The following is an 18,637-nucleotide window of genomic DNA, read 5'->3' as shown; positions in this document are numbered from 1 at the left end:
CCGCACAGGCGCCGCTGGGCTGCCTGCGAGGCGCGCTCCCTCCCTCTCCGCGGCGGGCGCGGGCGAGGGCGCGGCGGACGGGCGGCTGCGGGGAGCGGGCCCGGCGTCCCGGCGGGGCGATCCGTGGGAAGGAGGGTGGCGCGCATTCGGACATGCCCGCTGCCCCGGGTCCGCCGAGGCCCCCCCAGGGCCGCGCCTTCCGCTGGCGCGCTTGTCGGCCCCCCTGCGAGGGGCGGCGGGGAGTGCGGTGCTCCACGAGGCGCCCGGTTGGACCCTGTTCTGCCATGGCTGGAGGAGGCCTGTTGCAGTACAAGCAAGGAGCCGTGTCTAAAGCGTGGCTTCTTCCAACGGGCTTGCTCTTACGTGTGGCCAAATTTGCATGCAACCCACACAACTGTATCAGGCACAAACATTTGTAGACTGGAAGCTACTAAATTGCCCTAAATTGGTAGCAGAAAGGGTGGGGTGTGTGTGTACATACATCCACCCACCCAGGTAAACAGTGGAGTCAGAAGCATGAAGGCTCAGCTTTAACTATACAAGAAATTCGAGGATGATTATGCTGGGAAAATTACTACTCCTCTCGGGTCAGGAAGCCAGTTCAATCCCTTGCAGAAGAGTTTGGGGCTGTGGATTTGGGGGTATGCTGCAGTCCCACGGTTGAATTGTACAGATTCTGATTGATAATGGAGTCCACCTCCTTGCTTGTACATAGGCAGCTGCCCATAGTTGGAAAATGACATCAGCATGGCAGAGTTCATCTCTCTGTGCGTGAAGTTTCTGGCTGTCAGTGTGTCCTTGAGAGCTGAACAATTTCAAAGAACTTTTAAGACCTGCCCGCTCTTTTAGGGGGGTGGTTATTTACAGATACGGAAGCTGTCTAAAATCTAAAGTTATGGTAGTTTACCTGAAGTGGAATGACCCTCTCAATTTCCAGGAGGCATCAACTGTTTCACTTTTGACTGCAGCTTCTATTTTACATAAGTGTGTTTGTGGGAGAGTTGTCAGTCTGCAGAAACGTGTGCTAAGTAACTTCTTCACACAGTCAAATTTATGGATTGATATTGGCCCTGCTTATAAAAATTATTTTTCCTAATATATGGCCTTTTCTGTTTTAAGCATTCCTTCATGCAAATTGTAGCCCATTTGCCTAGCATGTTCCAATCTTGAAGACTGCTGTTCTTAAAACATGAACAGAAAAATCCTAGGCACCATTGTATACATTTAAAAATAGGTACACATATCTTTTCCGTACAGACAACAACTACAGCATGGACACATTTTTTTATCTTTATTATTAGACTTTGGTAGTCATTCTTAAGCATTTGATTTTATTCATCTATTTAGTAAGCGTAAATGAGCTGCAAATGTATTGAGGCCTTGCTTAATTACTCCCTGATGCCCACAAGGGTAATTCTTCAGCTCTGAGGTGTGAGACTGAAGAGAGATTCTAGTGTTCAAGGAAGTCAAAATTGTTCTGGATGCCCAGAAGCATCTGTGTGCTTCAATTGCCCTGAAAAATATTAACCCATGTCAAAGTTTTGTTTCTAATTCTGCTTTGGTTAATGCTGAGTTGCTTGGTGCTAAAGAGTAGTTTAGGGCTATTTTCCTTGTTTGGAAATCATAATTCTCCCAGTTTTATCCAGCATAATTGCCCCCCTTCAGCTGGCAGGTGAGGTGCCGCTGTAGGAGGCATGCATCCAGTGGCTGATGCAGCCAGAGAAGCCTGCGAGTTGTATTCCCTTCAGCAACACCTTTGTGTGACTCCAGCTGGAGATGAAACTGCTGCAAGGGTGCAGGTGCCTTTGCTTGCCATGGTGTTCTTGGGACCAAATTAGACATGAAAAGGGCAATGCATGGATTACTTTGCCTTGCTGTGAGGGAGGAGCTCCCCCCCTCCCCACGCATACACACACTGCTTTCCTCTTTATGAAGAAAAAGGAAAGCAGAACTAGGATACCTGTTCTTGTAGATAGAAACGCACCAGGTATGGTGTGTGCGCAGCACACTCATGTTTCTCTTGTCAGCTATCTTGACTTAGACGGGACAGTCTAGGAGGGCCTGTACTCTGACCCCTTGCAGCGAGTGGGCCCATCCAGGCCGCAGGGGGTTTTATTGCCATCCTCCATTTTTAGATGCTGCATTTTCTGACTGTGTACAGAAGTGCAGGCAGATGAAGCCTCTGTGGAAGTGGTTCCAGAACTTGGGGCTTGTCGTGGCCTGAGATTGCTTCCCTTCACTCCTTGGGCCTGCACAGGCCTCGAATGTCCTCTTCACATCCCTGTACCTGTGGATCAGGTTTTGTGAGCTGTGCCTGCCAGATGTTTTGGACTCCTTAGCCTCAGCCAGCGTGGCCCATGGTAGTGCATTCTGGCCTGTGCATCAGATTCCTATGACGTATTCATCTGCCCCGTCGCTTTTCAGTTTAAATAATTTGCTGACTTGTGCTTCCAGGAGAGCTGTTGTAATTTTTTGAAACATGGACATAACCAATGAAGGAACTCGTGGCTCTAGCCCTGCTTTTTTGCCATTAGAAGTTGTGTTGTATACTTTGCAGCGATAGCGCATTTCTCAGCAGAAGCCCACCTACTTGTGCAGGTGTTAGTTCACAAGCCACCTTAGTCCCCTGAAGGGTCTCTCTCATGGAAGGGGGAACCACTGAAAAGCCCCCCTTCGAATGGCGAGGGTGGGGTACTAGCTGATACGGGGCGAGTAACCATGGGTGTGAAAGAACGCCATTTCTTCTTGGAGTTCTACTCAAAAAGCCCCTGCTCTCAAACTTGCCTTGCTCCGGTCCACAGTATGGAAAACAAGCTGGGCATATGTATCAGAATGTCTTTTTTGAAGAGTTACAAGTTCATAGGAGTCAAACAGCAAGGATATTTGGCCAACTGGATTTTTTATTTCCGGCCTTTTCCGGTTGGGTCGTATCCTGGGTTGATAACACGTTGCCTTCCAGATGCTTTGGCCCACCAGTGTCACCGCTGGCTCTGCTGGAGCGGGGCTGAGGGCAACACCTTGCACAGTCCTAGTTGTGAGCTCCCAGCTGTTGTTCCTCACAGCCTGGATATTTGGCGGGCTGAGCTAGCACATGGTTTCTTAACCACTTCCTAACCTTCTGGTATGGTGCAGATTCCTTCTCACTGTGAAGATGGAACCGTTTTGAACTAGAGCCGTTCTGGGGTTCTTTTGTGACCCTCGCAGGAGCCAATTACGCATCTGTATTTTTATCTATTTAATACATTTCTACCCTGCCCTCTAGCCCCGAGGGCTCTCAGGGCGGGGTGCGTGTTGACAGAAGGCACTGAAGTGCTTAGTCAATACCAACAGCTACATCAGAGGTACCTAATGAGCAGGAGGGAGCTTTCTAGCTAGTTTATATAATGCCACATGTTTACGTTTGCATATCGCTTTAACAAACATGTTGGACCTTGTGTTGTCACAGCTTAATTATCTTTCTGAATTCTTATTCAGACACCTTTGTCCTCAAATTTCAAACTTGAGTCATCCATTGCGAAATTCTGATAGCGTAGAAGCCATGAAAACTGAATGTTCTTAATTTACTTTTCTCCTTGAATATAAACACTTTGGCTACTTCACACAAGACATATTTGCATCCTTGTATAATATCAGAGTGCAGGGATGCTGAGTCAGGCGTGTGTTGGTGTTTGTCCTCTTTAGAATGCATGGGATGGGGGCCTAGTCCTTTTCTAGGCATTACATTTCTGGAAACGTGAAGCCATTTAGACCATTTTCCTATTGTTGTTATCTTGGAAATGGCAGAGAAGACAGAAAAATAAACACGAAGCGCTGTGGGTCTGACCACTGCCAAGTTCTGTACCTCCTTCCAGGACGAAGAAAAAGGAGGCGATGCTAACAGGCAGGCCAGCCCAGACACCGCGTGGCCCTCGCTCGTGCTCGTGGTTGGAAGTGCCCCCAGGTGACAGGATGCAAGGAGTCCTTGTGAAGGATCTGTTCGCTTTACTTTGAGGCTGTAGATGTGGCACAAGCGAGTTATTTACTATGTTGCCAGTCAGGCATTTCAGTCATGCGCTTACTTGCAATATTGTTGTCTAAAGCAGCCAATGTTATTTCTCTTCTTCGTTCCCGCCGAGTTCCCCCTTCTGTAATTCCTCTCCTTTCATTCCCCGTCCCCCAAATCAGGCTTTGCAGGAGGGAAATTCAGAAGCAAAGGCCTTCAAATCGATCTCTCCCCCCTCCTGTTTTTCCTCACCGATTGTCCCAGATCTTAGGAGGAGGTCGGCAAGTGTGGGGCTGGCTGGCTTTGGGTCGGAGGGTCCTGCTCCTTGGCACCTCCCTCTTCTAGGTGCACCTGCAGTCGGAGCCCGTTGCCTGCCATCCTTCCCATCGTCTTAACTGTGAGGGGAATATAGTTACAGTCACTGAAGGTGGGGGGCACTTGGGGCCTCCTGTTTGGGGTCAGCTGCTAGGTAGCTGCAATTGCCCCTTGCCGCCTCCATTCTGTTCCCCTCCCCTCCCCTCCCCTCCCCACCACGCACCTCCCTTGCCCTCTTCCCTCAGTTTGGGCCACCCGCCTTCGTTTGCTATCCACACAGTGCAAGGAAACTGGTAGGACGTGGCCCTGTCTGTGTTCCATTTTGCTTCTGCAACCGATACAATTTCATGGGCTGTGCTAAGGGACTTCGGGATGACTTACTGCACCAACTGTGATACAGGCATCGTAAGACAAACACAAGTTAAAGTAAAAATAAAAATTAGTGCTAGCTCTGCAGGGGGGAAGTGAATTAGCCTCCTTCACAAAAGCATTGCAGGTGATCGTCCTGCCTGGATGTTCCACTGGAGAAGCAGACGAAGGTTAATGTGATTCTCACTCAGGGACTTGTGTTAGACAAAGGGCCCTGCTAGAAATCCTTCCTCTGTCATCGAGGGTTGTTTTTATGCGGTGGGAATTTTATTTTGGCAAAGAGGAGCATTTAGTCATGTGAGCCCCGGCCTTCGGTGAGCCCAGGTTCGGGTTTACTGCTGAGCCGAGCCTGTATTCGAGATGCAGGCTGCGCACGCGAAAACGAGAGCACAAAAGGCCACCTGCAGCACGCAGTGGTGCGAAAGGAGTGTGCACGGGCATTCAGCCTGCTGATTTTTGCAGATGGTTGTCAACAGTCGCAAACACTCGTCTAATAATTTTCGCATCTTCAAGACAAGAGTTCAGCTACAGCAGCAAGCTACTCAACTTCCTGCCTAGACTTGTGGCTTAAGCCACCATATTACTGAAATACAGAGTCAGGGAAATCTTTGTGTGAGTACAAGCAAAGGCTGGAAAGTTCACAGAATGAATTTGCAGCAAAGCGTGAAAGCAGTGTGTGCAGGAAACAGTGAAAGGCTTGGGCTTGCCATGGCCTTTCCTTCGTCACAGTAAGGTGGCCCTGAGGGTACGTTATCCGACCCTCCGAGATAGAAGTGGTCAGTGCTGCGCTGCATCCCCCCCCCGCCCTGGTGTGTGTTATGCCGGGTCACACGCTCTTCTCCTTTGACCCGCTCCTTCCCCAGAACACGCTTGTGATAGCTAAGGAGTCATCTTACTACTTTACACGGGAAATGGCTGTATGATTAACTCCACGTCCCAGCAGTGTGACCACACATTCTCGCACTTCTTGAGATTAGAACCGCACAAAAACCCACGCAGGACGCAAGCGCAGCCCAGGCAGCGGGGCCAAACTGGCGCAGATCGGTGGTAGCGAGACTGGTGCGAGTCAGATGCCCGCAGTTGCTGCCGTGGGAGGCGCATCTCCCTTTCAGTGTGGATTGCTATCTCTTGACAGCGTCCAGTACAACACAGTTGGCTTGACTCCCAAATTGTTATTTCGGTGACTATTAAAATAGTCACCGGGTGGCTGAGTGTGGAGAGCCAGGCTGATGGGATGCAGTGGCTGCTCCTTTCGGCTTACAGCAGAGGGACCGGGTTCAGATTCGTGTTTGGAAACAAAGCCAGTTGTGCGTGTGCACACACTCAACCCAATCTGCGTCACAGGCTGCCTTTCAGAGTAAAGGGTGGAGCATGTCTCCTGCTTTTAGCCCTTTAAAGAACGGGCAGCATTAAAATACAGCAGAGAAGGTTCCAGCCGGAGCAAAACACCCATTTCCTTCAGCATTGGTTTGCCCCGTCGCAGTCCCAGCACTGCAGACTAAAATACAAGATGTTTATGTTACTTCAGGTTGCTTGCACTGAAAAGTTGAGGATTTGGTGGTCTTCCTTTGAAATAGATTATACTAGGGATGGATTACACTTGGGCTGCAGCTGCGGCATGAGAATCCCGGGGAACGCATGCCAGGCAGTCCCCTTTCCCCAGTGAAAGCTTTGCTCTGCCATTCCAGGCCCTGCCCAAGCAAAGAGCAAATGGAAACAGCGTGCTTATGATGGATGGGGGGAAGCAAGCTTCCATAGTCACAGTGCCGCTGCTCTTCAGAAAGCTCATGGCTTGGATTTTCTTGAAGGACTGATGTTGTCCATCCTGCAGCGTCTTTCTGCATTTCTTGGCCCAGCAATGCCAGTTGTTAATCTCTGAACAAGAGCCCTCTCTGGCCTGTATTGTTGCAGGTATGAATATAGCCAGGGAAACTGAAAGTCTGGAACTTTCAAGAAGGAGCAACCGTTCGGCTGGATAGAGCCTTTTTCGTAAGATGAAAGACTGAACTCCACGTTTGATATGTGGAGGATTTTACTTTTATGAAAGTATATATGTAGATTTAGCATGTTAAGATTTAATGTAGTATGCTATTTTTGTTAGAAAAAATTGGTATGCTACATAATGGTTTTTAATGAAAGTGTTTTCAATAAATCAGATTCACATTTAAAAATCAATTTTGAAAAATAAGTTTTTAAATCTGCTTTCTGTGGCAGCGATGTCAGAAACTAAGGCTGTCACTGAAGCTGTCGCTTGTGATGTTTTAGCAACTTGCAGATCCATGATATATTTTTAACTGCAGGAGGGGCTGCTGGCAGGAACAGGGCAGCTGACTTTTTCCCTCTCCTGGCAACCAGCAGTCTTGGGGCACACGTGTTATCGTAATTGCACAGACCTAAGTAGAAAGGAGGTGTTACGTAACATGTTGCTCTCTGAGGGTTTAGAGTAAGCTGGCAGGACTTGTCTGTGTGTGTGTGTTTTTGTAGGCCGAAAATATTTTCAAACATGCATAGAATTTGTTCATGGCTTGGGTAACCTTTGGGAACCAACCATCTTTCTTGTGTTTTGTGAATACCTGTGACGGATATCCTAACTTCTCTGACTGTCAGAGGGGTCCCTCTGAAGAAGCTGTTGTGTTACAGGGAAATGTATTTATACTGGTCTCCTCCTATATAATCTTGTGTAGAATATTGTCTGTGGGCCCTTTTTCTGCCTAAACCTGCATAGGAGTGCCCCTGGAATTATTCAGTGATAGTATGTGGGCAAATTATGGACTCAATTTTTAAGTTTTTCCGTCAAAAGCCAGTACCTCTTTAGGATGCTAAATTAAAGCACTTTTCCTTTCATGCCCAGTTGCTGTGTAAATTCAGGATTTGCAGAGAAAATAACAGTGCCAACAAGCCCAGTATGTTTTTACGAGGCGAGAAACATATTTCTACTATCCTGGTGATTTTTTTCTCAATTCAGGATGCAATCCTATGCCCTTCCAGACAGAAAAAAAGTCATAGGCCTCCTTCTTGCATTCTGAAGGTGCTCATGCTTCCCTTTTAATTGTGTTATCAAAAACTTACCAGATTTCAGAGACGAGTTTTTCCAGTTCTACCAGGATATCAATTTGTGTGCATTTTAGCTTTTTGAAAGGCAAGCTTCAAATTGCAAAATTCTAATGTCAGTGCAGTATTTTAATTGCTGCTTTCAGAACTCTTTGGCAGATGCCGCTGAGAAACCACCATCAGGTCTGATTTCTCCCCACTTTTCACTGTGTTTTTTCCAGATGACTTGTCTTTCCACTGACATTTTCTTTTGTCAGATCTTCTGAGGACTGCTTCTTACATGATGGCTGGCACTTGGGCCCCACTACTGACATACTTAAATATCTAAACATGATTTATTTTAGGGGCGTCAAACTTCCAAATCGGGCAGGAGATAACAGTGGGGGTGCAGAGTGGCAGGAATCGCAGGGAGAGTGGGGAGAGCGGCTGCTCTCACGGGCACCAGTGAAGTTCCACCACCGTCCATGTCCCCTCACCGTCCTCTCTAAGCTGGCATCAGGGACTAGATTAGAGGCGGGCTGGGGGTTGGTTGGGCAGCCTGGCTCCTTTTCAGCAGCAGAGGGGGCTTAGCCGCTTCTCTACCTGCTCCGTCTCCTTCCTGCAAGTGACGTTGGTTTCCCAGGGGTTCCTTTGCTCAAGCTAGAAATTTCCAATCTGCAATTTGGAATGCCTGGTTTTGAAGGAGAACCTCGATAAAGCAGGAGTTTTTGAAACCTGGTGGAATGGTGTGATCTGGTGGGGTGTCGTCATCTCTGGATATGGGTGCTATAGGAAGCAGAGAGACGTGCACTGGTCAGATGCGGAGTTCCTGTTCTGCAGGTCAAATGCGACATAATAACCTACAGACTGGGGAACGTAGACGGGGCAGACGTCTGCACTGAAGTGATGTGGGCATCAGTACTAGACTTTAGCACTAGGAATGTGCTACTGTCCCCCGGCTAGAGCATTCTTAAAGAACTCAGATATGACATTGCTGATTTTATAGCAAAAATATGAAACATGTTCCATGATCAATCGGTCTTTGTGCCAGAGAACCTGAGAATGGCTAAAATAGCACCAGTTGCTTTTTTAAGGGATCAGCCAGGATCTCAGAAATTATAGGCCTGTTAGCTTAACCTTTGTTCCAGACAAATTGACTGAAAGCATTATTAGATAGAGAGGGAGACCGTATAGAAGGACAGGTCTCTGAAAAAGAGGGGGGGGGGGGCTCTGCCTCTAAATTTTTAGAGTTCTTTTTGGGTTAGAATGTTTAAAAGGAAGAGAACAGTGGGTCCTATGCTAGAAGTCGGGCATAAGGGTGGCTGAAAAAATATTGAAGATTAATATGTTATCCCATAGAAGTATGTTATTAGTGATACCGTTCAGTAGATATGCGTGGTGTTAGAAAGTGTAATTACTTAGTCCGAGGTTTACAGAGGTTTCTCTGACCGAAGCTTGCTTATGTATATTGAATGTTCCCATGGCATATATAGTGGAAGCTGTATCCTCAAACCATTTGGTATTCTTCTTTGATGGATCATCCTATGGTGGCCTTTGTTCAGCTTAATTGGGCTGGAAAAGATACACTTGCTGGCTTTAAGACACTCGCAAAAGCAGCTTGCCTCATCGCAAGAGTAACCCTCCAAATGTACTGGACTGCAGTTCCCCTTACCCACAGCTAATACGGCAGTTGGCGGCAGCCTCCTCCTCCTCCTCAAATGATGCTGCAGTATAAAAGGAACATTTTCTCTTCCCCTTGAAGAACTGCTGCTGTATGAAGTTATCACTGTAGGCTTCTGACAACTGTTCCGAACTTTCCAGATATGTTATGAATTTGGGTTGCAGGGTGGGTTGAAGAGTGCTTTGGATGCTTGTCTTAAAACTTTGACAAAATTCCAACTCTGATCATTTGGCAGTCTTAACTCTTGTCCCAGATGACATCGTGCTGAATGCTTCTGCAGCTGGTGCTCGGTGCTCGGGTGCTTAAGGTTTTACTGAGCAAGTGTGCGCTGCAAGACTGAACTAGTCTGCTGTATTTGTAGAAGATGGGTCATTGTGTGAACAGCTGCTTGGTTGGAGCTGCTGCTGAATCTCTGCCTATAAGCATCAAAGTTTGTGTTAGTGCTCGGCTTTGCAGTTGGGTAGGGCAGAGTTTGGAAATAAAACAACACTGGCTTATAATCTAAGCCGAAATGCATTTTGAGTTTCATCTAGGCTCAGTAATAAACTCAGGCCATTTCTGGCTGCCCTGTCCCTTCTGTTCTCTTTTGCTGAAACTTGCCTTCTAGCGAGAATCATGGGACCTTGGAATCCCGGGAAACCGTGCTTCCCGGAGAACTTTGTGCTAAGGAGCCCGTGGGGGAACTTGCATAACAGGGTGAGGGGAGGCCCTGGGCTGCTCCAGGGCAGGAAGGCATTGGCAATTGCTTAGGTCTTCCTGAGATGCTAGGAAAACTGAGAGCCCTCGAAAAGAACAAATGCATTCTAACTGAGACAGGGGAGTTGGCCCATTCCTAGTCAGAAAATGTGGTGGCGGCAGCCCATCCTAATATACTTAAAACATACTGTGAATTGTAAAATGAGCCCTGCTTTGATTGCCCTAGCCTTTTTTCCCCTAAAGCTAAATCTGAGACATCTTGAAAAAGGTCTGCATACTGGACATGTATAATAAAAGACTTTAAATTTTGTACTTTCTTCTGAACTGGAGTGGTCAGAACAGATACTTACAGACAATCTTGTTTTCCTAAAATCCTTGTCCATTACAAGATTACTTTTAGGAAATTAGACTATGTAAGATATGCACAGTAGAAACGAAATCTGAGTGAATTTTGGTATCTTGTTTTTTTGTGTAACTTTAATACCTGATCTGCACATAATCCTAAGCAAAGGTTTGTGCTGTTGAAATATGGCTCGGTGACTTGGTCTGCATATCACTGTAGTAATTTCTGGGTTGTCCTCACAGTTCCTAGGTTAAACAAATGGAGCACATAAGCTATGTATGAGCCACTTTTAATGAACCCATTCCTGGGCTGTTTTTTAACATGTGAATTCAGCAGCTTTGGATTGTTTAGAGGTTAAGCAGCCCAGAGTTTATCTAGCAACAAGCAGCTGGCATTATTGGGTTATTTAGGTTAATTAACTGACTGCTCCTCAGTTTCTGGGTTTAGAGGACTCAAAACAATGAAAAATGGAAATGGTTTGCACGCTCTGCTCATTTGCACAGTTTGTGGGTTTCACCCAGGAATAGTGATGCGCAAAATGGTCACATCTTGGGATGGAGTATAGACACAGGGAAGCTCAGCATTATGGGTAGCTTTTCTGTTTGCGTGTTAAGAGTCCAGGCCCCGCACTTTTGATGGGTGTTCAGGTAGCATACCTACCTCCAGACGGTGGGTGAACATAAATCTCCATTGTTACTTGCTCTGGATACTGGGAAAATGGAAGCATTTTCCCTAGACAGTTGCTCATGCTTCCTGTTTTGAGAGTATTGAAACAATGGTATTTCTATGAAGGATTACTCTGGAAATTTTCTTGAAATCTCTAAAAGCAAAACAACTGTAATTTTGCTTGCTTCCTCTTTGTTCGTCAAACAAAATGTAGAAAAGACTAAATCTTCCATAAAGCTGATTTTACCAGTTATAGATGTGCTAGCTAGCTCTGAATGCAGCACTGCAGGTCTCATCTCTGCTCTGTGTTGTGCAGGTGGGAAACCCCGGGACTCAACTCATTCTAAAAATATTGTATTAGGTTGGCGGTCGAAAAAGGATTCCCTCGTTTTAGGGAGCTCCTGCATGTGGAGAGTTTGAAATGCAGATGAATCAGGGCGTACAGCTCCAATATCCCAGTATTCGCGTCTCCTAATACTGAGCTCAGAAGATGGGCGCCCAAATATTGAAAAACAAGAGGGAGGTGGTGTAATAATTGAAGAGCGTCAAGGTTTGTAGAAGTGCAGCAGAAACAAGAAGAGCGCAGATAACCAAAAAACGCAAGCTTTATTGGAAGTAAATGATAGGTGGAGAATGACTTGAGGTACTGCTCCAAACCGAGTTGGCCTTTTGACTGGTTGGAAGGTGCTTAATCACAAGGAGTAATCAAAACGATGGCCCGGTAACAATTAAGTATTTACAGCCTTTTTTCAGTGGGACTCCATGGGGGTACTTGCAGCTCCCAAACTGTTGTGGTACCTTAAAGAACGCCAGGTTTCTTGTGGCAGAAGCCCAGGGTTTTTAAAACTTAAATTTAATTAGCTTTTAACTTTTATTTAGTAGAAGTACTGGGAAGCTAATTATTAAAAGGCAGGCTGATAATTGTTGTAGAGCCACGGCATGCTTAGCTGTTGTGAACGATTATTTATAAATGTTGTCTAATAGTGTTAGACAAACATAATCATGTGCCGCCATTATGGAAAACAGCTTGTCAACAATCCGCTAAAACCAAATAGTTTTGGACCCAAAGTAGCTTTGCTACTTCGCCCATCACGTCAGTGTCATTCTTTGCCGTCTTCTTGTGTTCCTTAACTCTCTCGGCAGGATCCTTCAGAACACAATCCTGCACGTGCTTAGACAGGAAAAGGGTCCTGTAACTCCCAGCATCCCCAGCATGGTGACTGGGAAATGCTGAGAGCTGAAAGGGTTTTGTCTTCCTGTTTGAGCATGCACAGGATTGTACCCTTTCTCTACCTGGGAGTGGATCTAAATGTTTCAGAAGTCACCAGTTAAGAGTGAACGGTCGCATCCTGCATCTGTTTGGGCACACAGTGGACCTGGCCTTGGGACCTGGCCCTGACCTGCACTACTTGTGACAAATTACACACTTCCCGGGGTGATCTGAAAAAAATATGTGGGAGGGGGTAGAACCATGGATGCCGTCCCAAACACCCGTGAGGGGAATTAGCACACAACAAGCGAGCTTTGCACGAAGCGTCCAGTTCAGGGTTGTGCTTGCATTGCTCATGCCTCCCCTTCAATGCCTTTCTTTTTCTAGAATCCAGCAACTATCACTAGGATACTACTTAGTCATTTCAACTGGGATAAAGAAAAGCTGATGGAGCGGTAAGTGGTATCCCTTTTATTCGTGGATTCTGACATGAATAAGGTGTTCCTAGTAACCTCCAGAGCCAGATGTAGATCAGTGTCCCCCCCCCCCCCCCCCCCCCCCAATCCTGAATGCTTCTTCGGCAAGTGTCCTTTCGTAAGTATTACTCAACCTGATGCTCTCCAGGTGTTCGCTGGATGGCTCCTCCCAGCATGCCTAGCCACTGGCAGTGCTTGCTGGGGCTCTTAGGAGCTCACATCCAAAAGATCTGAAGGTCCTGGAAGGCTGCCCAAACTGAAGGGAAAACTCAAATGCTGGACGGGCAGAAATGCCCCCGGTTGCTTTTAAATGCCACCGAATGCCTCAGAAGAGGAAGATGCTGACCTGGTGCCAGAAGGACCGTCGCATCGGTGCCAGTGGCCTTCCCGAGCCCTCCCAGCCAGCACTGCAGTTGACTTGGCTCTCTGGTCGCTGTGAGGACTGCAGTCCGTCATACCTGGAGGCACCAGAACGAAGAAGCGGGGAGGCCGGGCGGGGGGCTTGGATGAGTGGGCGAGTGCTGCCAGGCAGCGTGCGTGAGCGTGCCGGTCCTCGAGCGACACAATAGGTGGTTCAGGTGAGCCAGGGGGTCCCCCCCCCCCCCCCCCACGGCAAATCCTTCCCTTCCTCTTCTAGGTTGAGGTGAATCCTAGTTTGCTGCCTTGCTTGAACCAGCAAGGAATGGTTTGTATGTGCCCGGGAACTATAAATCGAATACCGGGATCAAGCCATGGTCTCCAAACTATGGGGCAAACGCAAAACACAGTCTTTGTTTAGATGGAGTGTCAAATTATGGCTTACCTCAAACCAGGGAAGAAGGGGGAGAGCTGCGGTGCAGGGCAGGGGCACTTGACTGGAGACGCATTCTCGTGCGAACTGTGGCGTGGTGGCATGCTGGAACCATCCCGGGGGCCCCTTGAACAAAAGTGCCATTTTGGGGGGATCGTGTGCATAGGTAGACGTCCCGTGCAGCTGGTGAGTCTTCTGTAGTATATGTGGGTGTGAGGATCTACCTCTGAGGTGACTGACTCTCATCTGTGAAGATCGCATGACGGCAGAGCGTTCGGAGCTCTGCTCAAGCCGAGGTCGTGCTTATCACTTACGTTAGCAACGTTTATTTCCTCTTAGACAATTTTCTCAGCAGGAGAATAATCCACCACAAGGCAAAAGTTTCCACCATTCATGTAGGTTTCAGTAGGATGCTATGAGGGCGATCTTCCATGAGTTGTAGTTGGTCTAGTCTGATAAGCTGGTCGTCAGGGTTTCAGGTAGGTCATTCCTAGCCATACCCTCAGATTAAAATGTCAGGATGTTACTGTGAGAACTGAAAGTTTTGCATATTACAGAGGTTTCCTGAGGTGCTTGTGGGACCGCTGATTGCCTTCGTCTCACAGCTTTGTTGAGTTTAGGTATGGAGAAGAATAGAGGCCCAGCCTATTTCTTGCGGATCCGAAAGCGCCTCCATATTTGCAGGTGGTTTTATTTATTTATTTATTTAGTCAGTCAGTCAGTCAGTCAGTCAGTCAGTCTCTGGCTTGACTATTCTCAAGTGAAGAACAGATAAACGTCGTACGCACTTGGCTTTACTAGATTTTTGTGTTTGCACAGGTACTTCGATGGCAACCTGGAAAAGCTGTTTGCAGAATGTCATGTAATTAATCCTAGTAAAAAGTCTCGAACCCGTCAGATGAACACGAGGTCTTCTGCACAGGACATGCCTTGCCAGATCTGTTACCTGAACTATCCTAATTCGGTGAGTGCCCTTGAAACTCTTAATGCATTTGAACTCAGACGAGATTAAAAAAAAAAGTGTATATGGGCCATTAAAAATGTCACTAATGTGTGTGTTGGTGTGAAATTAATTTGTGTTCATAACAGCCAGTCTATGCTGTGTCTTTCTGAACTAAATGAACATGTGTTGCTGATTTTGCTTGCCTTCAAGTCAAGGGAATGGCAGCATCTCGTTCCTTCTCCCTGTCAAAAGTTTTCTGTGCTCATGGGCTTTTTATTTGTCTTCTTTTGTTAGTATGGAGGTGGGCTCAGGCACAGGAATCAAAATGTGTGAGTCGCAGTGGTGCAGGCCGGAGTGAGGTTTTCTTTCAAGTGAGCTTCTTGTGAGCACTGTCTCCCTTCTGTCTGCCTGAAAATATATTTTCATGACTTTCTACTCGTATTTTTAAAAGGAAGCAAGAAATTGAACCTATAACGCTTTCCCCGTGTTTTAAAACCACACACATGCAGAAGCGTGAACTAGTATGTCGAAGAGAAGGCTTGGCTTGGGATCGTCTTTCAGGCACTTCTGAATGAGCAGGGCTGGCCCTGTTACCGTCCACCTAAGACGGCAGATGCTGAGGTGCATGGAGCAGATAGGTGTGTGACCGTGACCTTGGTGTACCTGTTGAGCTACCCTGCTGCCCTCAGGTGCAGTGGAGGATGCTGCCCTGCCACTAATGTTGACAGCCAGGATCTCATTGTTAGAAGGAATCATGCAACCCTCTGACAATGTTTTCCACGTTGTCATCAGAAACCTGTTACTTGTAGAGGTTCTTTTGCCAAACTACCCCGTCTCATTTCCCCCACTGAGTCATGCTGCAGGGCATGTGCTGAGGTCACCTGGGGCAATTGCCAGGGCCTTTGGGTCTTGGCGTCACTCCACCTGGGCACTCACTTTGACCCTGAAAAACTCAGCATCATCAGGTCAGCAGCACGATGAGGCTTAGGAGAGGTGGGCACGCGGTTTCTAGGTGGTGCTTCAGCCATTAGTGGTCCTTTGTTAAAAAAAACCACCCAACAGCCCTGATGAGCTTCCAGGGAACCCCCAGCCCTTCTCCAAATGCACTGTGGAAGCTACTATTCTGTGAGATCACCCACCTGTTCAGTCATCTTATTTACATGGGTCCAAAGGTTTTGGTCATTTTATTATTTTGAGATACAGCGTGCTTTTCCCCAGTGAACTCAAAGCAACTTGTATCTTTCTCCTGCTGCTCTCAATGTTATCCGCTGAACAACAGCCCTGTGAGGTAGGCTGGGCCGAGACTGGCCCAAAGCCCCCCGGTTGTCTCCATGGCATGAGTAGGAACTAGAGCCCAGGTCACATGAGGCCCAGTACTGCGTTCTTCACCGCTACGCCACACTGGCTCCCTGCGCGAATTCAGAACTGCAGTCACTTTTCGTTTGCCTTCTGCAGTCGCATCTACTCGCTTAGCCGTTTGGCCTTGACAGCCTGCTCCCAAGCTTGAACATGGGGATTCCTTTGGGAAACGGCCGCATCTGCGTAACGCGCTCGCTCTGTGTTCACTCTGTTGTGTGAGCCGTTACATTTTAGGAAATTCGTTGGTGTCTCTGAGTACAGGTTACATCATAATGGTGGAAGTGGGCCTTGTCTGATTTCATGCTTGGGTCTCCAACGGTTTGGTGCTTGGGAATCGATACGAAATTACGGTCGCAACTCGCATGCTGTGTGTCATATTGTTCCATGTCAGCACACTGCCGCTGCAGCCCAAAGCACTAAGCGGGTGTTTCGTGAAATGCCATTATGGTCTGGCAGGTGCCTGTGCAGTGTCAGTGGGTAGCTCAGGATTCTGGGGTATGTTTTATTTATCAATGTTATGATTCTTCTCATATGATGATCTTTTAAAACGCAAACTGTAATACCAGTATTCATATACTTCACTAATACCGGGAAATAAAAGACGCGCATCTCCGTCTTTTATTTCACATCTAGAAGTGATGCAGGTCTTTGAGCCCAATCGTTTGTTTTTCAAAGAAGTGTGGGGCTTCTGTCAATTAAAAAAAAATATATTTTAGAAAATAAAGTGGGGTGGTTTCCCCATCGCAGCAGTCCGTCATGTGCTACAGTGAAGCCACTGGGCACACAGAGCTCATGAGACCACCGTTTTGAAAATGCAGCCCCCGCTCTGGCGCTGTGGCGTCATGTGAATCCAGCAAGTGTTGGTTATGGGAGGGCTGAACAGCCCTTGCATAGCTCGTGCCCTCTGACATTTGGGGCTGTTTCATCCATGGCCTGTTTAGGGTTCTTTAACCCTCCTATAACTCACACTCAGCATGACACCCCTGGTCATAGTTTCTGGGTGGCAGGCCTTCTAGTTTCTATGTGCAGATCTTAAACCTAGAATTTAGACTTCTAGGCACTCTGGTGTCCCATAACGCGGAATGGTGTTTATGAAGTTCTCTGCCATGCACAAGCGTAGAATCTGGCTCCATCTTCAGTCTTCAGATTCCTGGACTACCTGCTTGATCCTCAGGTGCCGTGCCTTTTGCATGGAATGCAGTCCCTGTAATCAGGGCACAATTATTTCTAAGCACCAACCAGTTCTGGGTTACCACCTCAGACAAAAACGGATTGTTATACAAGAACTGACTTCCATTTTCCTTAAGGACATACATCAGTGAACTCCCCTGCTAGTATTAGCTGCTGCTCCATAAGATTCTGCATTTCGTTTGGTGGCTGGAGCATGTAGAATAGCCAAAGTAATGCAATCAGTGCGTGTGTGTGTCTGTGTGTATTAAAAAGGAATCCTTTTTGTGTATCCTTTCGTTCCTTGTTTTCAGTATGTATTGGTGTATATTACAATATCCTGTGATAGCCTTCCCCAGACTGGTACTCTTCACATGTGCTGGATTGCAACGCCTACCATCCCCAGCCAGCAGGGATACTGGACTTTTTTCCTTTCTTTGTTATAACGATACCTGGCTAGCCCTTTTGTAGATAGGTTATTTCATTACCCAGGAAAGGTTAAGAGCGCAATGGTATACAGATACACTCAGAAGCACTGAATTCCGTGAGGTCTACCTGAGAGCAGGTATTTATGAAATACTTGCCTGGCGCACAGCACAAATGGCTGTTACGGAGATGAGGCAAAGGGCAGGTATCCTGGCCGACCCGGCGTAAAGCAGAGGTTGCCTGCACATCCTTTGACCCCACTGCTCCCAACACCGTCTGAAAGCTCTTCCACAGCAATCCAAGGTGCCAGTTAGAAAAAGGTACTAATTTGAAAACAGGAAGAATATCTTGGTACATACCTTGGTGGGTGTCAGTAAAGGTGTTCGGGGGTATTTTGAAGGCATCTTAAAGAAGAAAAGGGAAACCTGGAAAGAGGCTGCGTGGCAGTGATGGCAAAGGAGGTGCTGAAGCGCACGGCTCTCTCCAGACATAGAGGACACCTTATTGCCAGATATTAGTGATCCCCCCCCCCCCGTTATGCATTTCCTGACCGCGTTCTCCTCCCTCTGTCTTTGCTCACTGTGGTGTTTTGAGGGCAGGCTGCTGAGTAATGCTTTGTCTGTAGGGTCTGGGGACACGCAGCCTGTTTGTGTAGGAAGACCTGTGAATGGCATTCGAGTGCTCAGCTCGCTGCTTGCGAGAAGGAATTCTGAGGCTGGAGTTGCAGCTCAGCTGGCTTTTTAAACATCAGAGTCTGTGCATCCTGCAGACGGTTGGGTGGTTCATGGCTATAGCAGTGCCCCTTTGGTTAGACTCCGAGGTCCCTCTGACGCAGGGGGTGGGCAGCTTGCGGCTCTCCAGATGGTTTGGTCTCCTCAGCCCTGGGCAGCACAGCCAGTGAGGAGGGCTGGTGGGAGGGGTGGACCGCACTGTGTGGTGGCTCACGAGGCACTCGCCCTGCGGCAGGAGCTCCGCGTCTGTCCCCAGAAGGGGCCAGCCAGATCCCTCTGGGTGCCCACAGGCAGGGGGCGCATGTGCCCTGGCACGGGGTCAGCCCCCGGCACGTGGGGCCGTTGAGCTGTTGGAGGTCGCCAAAGCTGGACGGTGACACGCAGCAGAAGGCAGCGCGAAGCAGGGCCGAGATTCCCGCTTACTCCTGGCATTTCCCTGGACAAGCTTGAGCA

At 47.7% G+C, this 18,637-nt stretch overlaps 1 protein-coding gene across 2 annotated transcripts in view; it reads left to right on the top strand.

Annotated features, from left to right (window-relative positions):
• Window positions 1-9,028: 9,028 nt before the first annotated feature.
• The window catches only part of ARIH1 (ariadne RBR E3 ubiquitin protein ligase 1), a 29,601-nt gene continuing 19,992 nt past the window's right edge, over window positions 9,029-18,637 (top strand). The window contains exons 1-2 of one of the 2 annotated variants that reach the window (XM_044450456.1): window positions 9,029-12,747; window positions 14,378-14,522. In XM_044450456.1, the coding sequence (XP_044306391.1) occupies window positions 12,740-12,747; window positions 14,378-14,522 (153 nt within the window). In that variant the 5' untranslated portion in view covers window positions 9,029-12,739. The remainder of the gene's footprint in view (window positions 12,748-14,377; window positions 14,523-18,637) is intronic. The other variant, XM_044450457.1, reaches the window with a different exon arrangement.

Source organism: Varanus komodoensis, unplaced genomic scaffold (genome assembly GCF_004798865.1).
Source record: "Varanus komodoensis strain SLA01 unplaced genomic scaffold, ASM479886v1 scaffold67, whole genome shotgun sequence".
In the NCBI taxonomy this organism is placed as follows: domain Eukaryota; kingdom Metazoa; phylum Chordata; class Lepidosauria; order Squamata; family Varanidae; genus Varanus; species Varanus komodoensis.
Note: the sequence above shows the minus strand (reverse complement) of the source record. Positions and strands in the feature narration are given on the sequence as shown.